The sequence below is a fragment of the Orycteropus afer genome, unplaced genomic scaffold (genome assembly GCF_000298275.1).
Source record: "Orycteropus afer afer isolate SDZICR_OR568_19922 unplaced genomic scaffold, OryAfe1.0 scaffold00252, whole genome shotgun sequence".
NCBI lineage: Eukaryota > Metazoa > Chordata > Mammalia > Tubulidentata > Orycteropodidae > Orycteropus > Orycteropus afer.
In genome coordinates this window covers 1,715,959-1,724,332 of record NW_006921839.1, presented here as the reverse complement: position 1 = coordinate 1,724,332, position 8,374 = coordinate 1,715,959, and the positions used below count along the sequence as shown (strand labels likewise).

Sequence of the window (8,374 nt, the reverse complement as noted above, 5' to 3'; positions counted from 1 at the left end):
TGGAGGGATGGACACTGGGAAGAGGTAACTATGGGGAGGAAGTGGGAGGGGAGCTGTTGCATTGTGGTAAACTGTGGTCAATGACATGCGACAATGCATATGTGAACTGCTGTATGGAAAGTGAATTTGCTCTGTAAATCTTCACCCAAATCAAAATAAAATAAAATAAAAAAAGAACTATATTTGGGATCAAATTGAGAAAAAATAAGAGTTTAGTGGTTACCTCCAGGAGCTAAGATGAAGGCCAGACCTCATTTTGGGTAAAATTAGTTCTTCAGTACACACTGCTTATCCTAGCTGATTGGACAACCAACCTATTCCTGTGGCAAGGATTTTAAAACTAAGCTAGACTAATCATATTCCTTTAAAAGAATTTGAATTTGAGAATTGAAGAGACTGAGGAAATCAGCAACAATTAGCAAGGAGGTTAGAAAACAAAAGGATTGTCAAGAGTTGGCATGATACATAGGCAGCAGGGACAGCCATGATGAGTCATTTGCAAACCTGAATGCAAAAATTCTGAATAAGCAAAAGAAGCAGTCCATAAAAAGAGAACTCCCAGTTCAAATGCATTTCTCTGTAGCTTTCTCTAACTCCCTTCCCAGAAGAAACAATAATACTCCCTTATGGATATTCTCAAGAAGCTCTAATGGCGCACTGGTTAAATGCTCTACTGCTAACTGAAAGGTGGGATTGTTTGATCCTGCTAGCCTCTCCGCGGAAGAAAGATGTGACAGTCTGTTACACTAAAGATTACCACTTTGGAAACCCTATGGAGCAGTTCTACCCTGTCCTATAGGGTTGTTATGAGTCAGAATCTACTTGACAACAGCAATAGGTTTTTTGTTTTTGTTATTGGGGTGGGAGGACAGTGCGGGTATGGATATTTACAAGCCTTTTTTTTTTTTTTTTTTTTTTTTTTTTATCACATTGTATTTTAGTTTTTTGTTTATGTCTCTCTTTCTAAGCTATGAGCTGTCCAAGTTAAAGACCAAGTCTTACATGTGTTTTTGGCCCTAGCACCTAGTTGGCCTACCACAAGTACTCAATGAACATTGAATTTTGTAGCTGTTAACATATTATGACATCTGAAATAAAATATTAAATAATAGTAATGAATTATTTTTTTTCCCTAGGCTTTTGAATTTTAGTATAAACCTTGTACCCCGTGGTATACATCATCCAGTCTCTTCTGAAATTTTTCCTACTCTGTCCAGGAATAACTATGGAACTGGAGCAGTTAGCATTCAAGCTGGTAGTGCTTTGCTAGCTAAAGGTGGTATCTGCTTTATAGGAGACTTATCTTTACATAAAAAGGATAAACTTGAACAGCTTCAATCAGGTAAAAAAGATTTTTTTTCAAATTACTTTTCATTTATTTAACCTAAAGTTTCATCATTATTAATAAGTTCTTAACAGTTTTGGGAACTGAGAAATTATAACAAATGACACTTCTCATTTCAGTTCTATGCATAAAAAACCAAAACCAAACCAAACTCACTGCCATCAAGTAGGATCCAATACATAGTGACACCTCCTTGGGTTTCCGAGGCAGTATCACTAGGGAAGTAGATTGCCCAACCTTCCTTCCAAGGAGTGGCTTGTGGATTTGAACCACCAGCCTTCTGGTTAGCAGTCAAATGGCTTAGGCACTATGCCACCAGAGATCCTATGAATAAAAATAGAGGGATTTAATATGTAAATCCACAGTTTTAATCTGTGCTCTAAGATGTGCTAATACATGACTTAGTTTGGGTCAGATTTATAACTAATAAGGATATGGACGGATATGGTGTGAGGAAAGAACTGTTAGAACCTTGCACTTCTGGCATACCCAGCAAATGCTTCTCCTAACAAGAGTCCAGAAATGGATTTTTGATCATAATATGGAAGCAAGTCAATGGGGAAAGAAAAATTTTCAATAAATGATGGAGGAACAACTGACTAGGAAAAAAATGAATCTCAGCTCATACCTCACAACCGTACACAATAACTAATCTGAGATGGATTATACGCAATGTAAAAAATAAAACTATGAAACTGTTAGAAGAAAATTTATGAGGTATCTTCATGACTTTAGGGTAGCCAAAAATACCTTAGACCCAGAAAGCATTGAACATGAAAGAAAAGAATTGATAATTGGACTTCATCAAAACTAAAAAGTTACGTTCATCAGAAGGAGCCATTTTAAAAATGAAAAGGCAAATAGAGGTAAAAGAAAGTAATTGCAATGCATATATTTGACAAAGGACATATATTCAGGACATAGAAACAATATCTACAAATCAATAATTGAACAACCTAAACCCATTGCCATCAAGTCAATTCTGACTCATAGCTACCCTGAAGGATAGAGCAGAACTTCCCCATAGGGTTTCCAAGACTTGTACAATCACTTCACAAAGGAAGATACAAAATGACCAAAAAGTACAAGAAAAATGAAAAAGTGTATAACATCATCAGTCACCAGGCAAATGAAAATTAAAACAATGAGATACCAATATTCATATACTAACAGTGCTGGCTTCCTGGGAGTAAGTGCAGTCTCTCAGAGATCCTACACTCATAAGAGCCCAGTTCTGCTCTCATCATCTCTACTCATAAGAGCCCAGTTCTGCTCTCATCATCTCTACTCATAAGAGCCCAGTTCTGCTCTCATCATCTCTAAATTTTTAATAATTTTTGTCTTTGAACTTGTGTTTTAGAAATGAAGTTCAGTGAGATGATGGAAATTGAGCATTGACAGTATAAAGATGAATAGTAAAATTCATGCTAATATGTTAAATTTTCTATTTTTTTAAATTTAGAATGATGATTGTCCGTATTATTATTTATAAGTAATAAAACATTTTTAAAGGAAAATGCCTTCTATATTAGTATCTTTAATAGCAGTTTCTCCTGCTTTTTGAACATGAGGCCCATGTTTTCATTTTGTACTGAGCCTACAAATTATGTAATTGGTCCTGACTACTAGAATGACAAAAATTAAGAAAACTGAGAAAAACTAATGTTGATAAGGATATAGAGTGATTGGAATTACCACATATCTGATGGAAATATAAAAAGTATAACCATTTTTCAAACTGCTGTACTAGTTTCTATAAAGTTATATAGACATTTACCTTATGACTCAAAAATACATAAGTAAAAGGCTTTGTTGTCATAAGTGGAGAGAACTAATTTGAGATATTCAGGAGGCAAACTCCCAGGAATAGGACTGAATACCTACATTGAACATATATAAGGGGTGCAGGAAGGATAAAAAGATTAGGATGTCTCCACATTTTTTGTTTGAGTTGTGAGTGGATGGCTGGTGATGCCATCAAATGTGAATAATGAACACAGCCATTTGAGAAGGGGGAAATGATGAATTTGGTTTTAAGTATATTGAATTTGAGATATAGTCTCCCCAGTAAATATAATTCATATTCTCTCCCAGTCTTTTCTTCTTTCACACTCACATGGATGCCCCTCTATCATTTTTTTCCACATAAAAGAACATTACTTAGTTTCCTTTGTAAGCCTGCACTGTATGACCAGTTTCCTACTTCTCTGCCTACTCTACCCCCATGCACAACCACAGTTCTCATACACTTTGTGAACTACTACTTCTCATCAAGCCATAGGACACTTAAACATTCACATACTTGCCATGCCTTATTCTTTTTAGGACTATTGTTCTAATTTCACCATAGTTTGTAAAACAATCAAGTTAACTTGATTCGAAGTTTAAACAGTAAAATTCTAATAATAATATTTGTTATTAGCTTGTAGATATATAGACCAAAATGAGCTTAAGTAACAAGTGGGTAATGTCTTCTGACTTAGTTCTGGAGAGCAGAAGCATTACAGTTTACATTCCAGGAAAGAAGTTTGGGGATGATATTGATCAACAAATGACTTTCCCAGTTCAGTGCAGTTTTTGGTCTTTTGTTGATATGGAGTCATCATCAAAGAGAAATGCACAGAAAATCAACACTCTAATTGGTCAGATGGTAAGGTATATGTATAATTTATTTACTTATTATTCAAATATTTCCCAGAGTAGATATTGGTGATGGTTGTACAACACGATGAATGTAATTGATATCACTGAATTGTACACATTGAAAATGTTAAATTGGCAAATGTTGTGTCATATAAATACTTAACAACTATTTAAAAAAAGAGAACATTTCCCATGGAATTTAGTCACAGATTTTAATGTGCCTTCTAAGTATTTTTTGTTATTAACCAATTTTTTTACATTTTTCGGTATTAGAACTAAATAATGATGCAGTTATTTAAATTTTTTCATGTTTTCAGTCATGCAAATCAGGTGTAATAATTAGTACATGAATAGATATTTGGGGAGTCTTTCATGAATAATGTGTAAGAAAATACTCAAAAAAGATTATTTTCTAAAAATTGATTGCCACAAAGTCCCATGCTATTGAGGAATCACTTATGTATTTATCATTAATTATGTTATTTCCAAATTGCTTGTGAAATGCCAGAGTTCGTAGCCTTTGACCTCTTGGTTTGATGTAGGATTGCAGTTTGATTCCAGCTAATCTTGTGGAGGCATTTGGATTATTGATTAACTGCAATGAATCATCTCCTTGCAACCCACTTCTCCCTACTGTGAAACATACTCTAAAAAAAGCCATTGATCCCAAAGGGCTGCTTTATGTAGCTTCTAAACAGTTCACAACTGAAGATTTTGAAAAGGTAATTAGATAAAATGATTACCCAGAATACTTATGCTAATGTTTCTTACTATAAAACTAGATAAATAGAACATCATTTTGAGCATTCAGTTTTTTAAACTTTAGTATTCTTTTTTCCAACTTCTAGCTTTTAATAATTTTGAGGACATTATATAGAAACTATTTAAAAGTATAATTAAATAAACAACTGAATAAGAAAATGGATATTTCAATGTTGAGTTTATTCTTAAACTACTGTCCAAATCACCATAGCTTAAAGACTCTCAGTGGAAGGAAAACCAAAATAGATTATTTGTATAGAAAATATAATGATAGGTTACAAAGATGTAGTTATTTGCATTTTAGAGCCTATTCAAAGGGATTTTCTTTATGTGGATGCCTTCAGAGTTCTGACTTTATGGAATATCTAGAATGACTCATGAACCCATTTTAATGTCCTAAACGAAAACGTGGCATATTCAGAGAACCTAAGAGTAGATGATATAAAGTTTGTAATATAATAGCTTATAGCTATTAAAGGTTCTCAAGTATTTACAACTGAAACTCTTTAAACGTTTACTATGCAGAAATCTGTTCACAGTAGAGTTATCCAGATGGGGAAGACGTAAGAAAAGGCAGGGAATGTTGGGAACTGGAAGTTCATAGTTTACTAAAAGATTTTTATACTTGCCTTCCTTGTAAGCAGATTGCATGGGTGAAGGTTAAAAAGTGAAGTGGACTTAAAAAATTAATTATGAGCATTGTTTTTTCACATAGATTAGAAAAAGGATAGTATTTACAATACAGTAAGGTTTTTTTTAGTATATAAGAAAAAAAGAGCTTAAGTCTCTAGGAACTAAGGTAGTAAATATAGACAAACTAATGACCCACAGAAATTTCTGCCCTGTTTTTTCCTGGAAAAAAAAAAAAGCCCACAAAATCTATGGATGTACTAATTGTCAACAGGTATTTACTGAATACTTTGTATGTATAAGTCATTCCTATTCTTTTACATTCCTATAGAGATATAAACTTTCTTTTTAAAGTAATTTATAATTTAATTGAGACAAAGAACAAAATACATGAAACAAGGGAAAATTTAAATGCTAAGTTGGGTGGTGCTAAGTTTTTTAGGAACTCAGGGAAAGATGTAGAATGAAAGGGTTGGGGGGGATTTCATGGACAAGGTGAGACTTAAGTCGAACCTTAAGAAAAGGTAAGATTTAGATGGCAGGAAGGATGAGCGTCTGCACAGAAATAACAATAGGATCAAAATATAAATGTTGAAATTAGTGTCCATGGAAAACTGTAAGAAGATATGCCTGATGGGAGCAAAGTTATATTATAGAGTCATAGGGATAGGATTGCAAGTTTGCAATAAGCCTTGAAGCCCAGGCAGAAGAGGTTCTCCAGGAAGCCAACTGAGATGGAATTTAGTGTGTAGATGTTTATTAGAGAGTGCCTTGGAATTAGTACCTGTGAAAGCGAGAAGAAAGCAGAGGTGGGCAGAGCAGTTTGTGAAGCTGTAATGCAGGCCTATTGATGAACTCTGGTAGACCCACACAGGGAGCTCTGAAGCTAAAAAGGCTCACTAGAGTTGTCCTGCTTTGGGCCCAAAACCAAACCAAAAACCAAAATCACTGCCCTCGAATCAAGTCCTACTCATAGCGACCCCTCCTTGGGTTTCTGAGGCGGTATCACTAGCCACTCCTCAAAAGGAAGGTTGGGTTGACTACCCAACCTTCCTTTTGAGGAGTGGCTAGTGGATTTGAGTCACCAGCCTTTTGGTTAGCAGCCAAATGCCTTAAGCACCAGGCCACCAGAGCTCCCTAACAACCTCCTCCCACTTCTGCCTTAATTAGCCATTTGATGTGGGCCCTCCTGAGAAGGACTTAACCCTCTAACCCTAGGTGAGGCAGTTCTTGGGCAGTTGAGGCAATCCCTGAAGGGGCTGATGGTGTGGCTAATGGCACTCCTAGCAGCTGCAGCAACAAGTCCCTCCCTGAAGGGAGCTAGAGAGGGTTACTAGCTAGGATGCTATGAATAAATACCACTTAAGAAAGATTCAGAAGCTCTGTAGGAAATTGTGGAGTATAAGGAGAAGAAATAGAACAGGATATATCCAAGAGACATCCCTTTAAAAAAGTTATATTTAAAATATAATCAAACTTATTATAGTTAAATTTATCATAGTTAAGTCTTACCATAGTTAAATTTTCCTTTTGGTTCTGTGAAATGAAACAGCAGAAAACAACTTGGATGAAGTCTAAAAATTATGTCATAAAAGTAGGGCCTTTAAGGAACTGAGAATCACTGACTCAGAAGGAAAAAGAAACACACAAAATTGAAAGAACAATGATAAATAAATATTGTGTTGAAGACTTATTCTCTATCCAAAATATTTCTGAATCTCTGAACTCCACCTTCATAGTACTTAACACAGTGCCTCTCATATTGCAAGTGTTCAGTAAAGTGTACTTTAAAAGGAAGCAAGGAGGGAGTAGCTGTAGGGCCAATGGAAGAAAGTTATAAGGAAATAAACTGTTAAAGAGTTAAATCTAATCAAAAGAGAAATGAGCTTCTGAGGGAGGTGAGGCTTTCTATCACTGGAAGAATGACATGATAGTCATTCAAAATGTTGCACCGAAAATTTCTGCACTGGGAGCAGGAGGTTGCTCTGAACTTTAATATGCTTTACAAGTAGATTGTATGATTCTTAAGCGCTCAATGACTTCACAATGTCCCCAGATATTTACTCCATTTTGATGTAAATAAAATATGCAAGCTCTTAAAAATAAAATATGAATATACTTTGGATTGTTTGTAATAAAGATTCTATAATAAAGCTTGAATCTCTTAAATCTTTATACTTTTAATTTAGCTACTAGCTTTTGCAAAGAATTTGAATGTAGAATTCAGCTTGGATGCAGAAAGAACGATTCATGGCTATTATCTAGCGAGTCGCAGAATCAGAACAGATTCTGTATGTGGATCCAAACTGTCAGCATCAGCATTAAAATATTTGTAGGTATTTAACTGAAAGTTTTAAAGCCAGTATTGACTTTTAATTGATGTGTTTAAGTTTAATTTACTTATCTGTCTCACTTATTTCTTCCTTTGTTTGACTGCTGGTTGGTTGGTTTATAATCTACCTTATTCAAAAGAATTTAAGGTACCTTAACAATTCTTTTTGTTAAAATGCTAAGTCATTTGAACCTCCAATAATTTGTTTTCACTAAATTAATTTTCACTGGACCCCTGTATGAGATTTGTCTGAGAAAAGTACGCTGATTTCAAATGCAAATGATGGTTTTTTAAAATGCAGCTGTTTATATTCCAGGAAGTTTATAGTTGATTCTAGGAAAAAAATCTTTTTAAGGATATTGTTCCTTGTACTTTTAGACATTTATTTATTTATTGTTTTTGAGAAGTTTTTTAAAAATCTAATTTTTATTATAAAAGTGAAATATGGACATAATGAAAGGAAAGTCTAAAATGATGAGTAAAGTATCCTGCTAACCCTATCCACTCCTATTCCATTCCCTCAAGATAATCACTGTTAACAATTTTCTGTATCTTTTCAGAAATTATACGTTCAAATACAATCATATACATACATGAGTTCAATATGTCATATATGTTAAATATGTTTTATTAAAATGTTATATTTTTAATGTATACTTTAA

General features: G+C 34.2%; 1 protein-coding gene across 1 annotated transcript in view; it reads left to right on the top strand.

The window, feature by feature from the left end:
• MCMDC2 (minichromosome maintenance domain containing 2) overlaps nucleotides 1-8,374 on the top strand; it is a 72,004-nt gene that overhangs the window by 45,593 nt on the left and 18,037 nt on the right. The window contains exons 9-12 of the mRNA XM_007949717.2: nucleotides 1,137-1,342; nucleotides 3,829-3,995; nucleotides 4,531-4,710; nucleotides 7,570-7,712. Coding sequence (XP_007947908.1) covers nucleotides 1,137-1,342; nucleotides 3,829-3,995; nucleotides 4,531-4,710; nucleotides 7,570-7,712 — 696 coding nt within the window. The remainder of the gene's footprint in view (nucleotides 1-1,136; nucleotides 1,343-3,828; nucleotides 3,996-4,530; nucleotides 4,711-7,569; nucleotides 7,713-8,374) is intronic.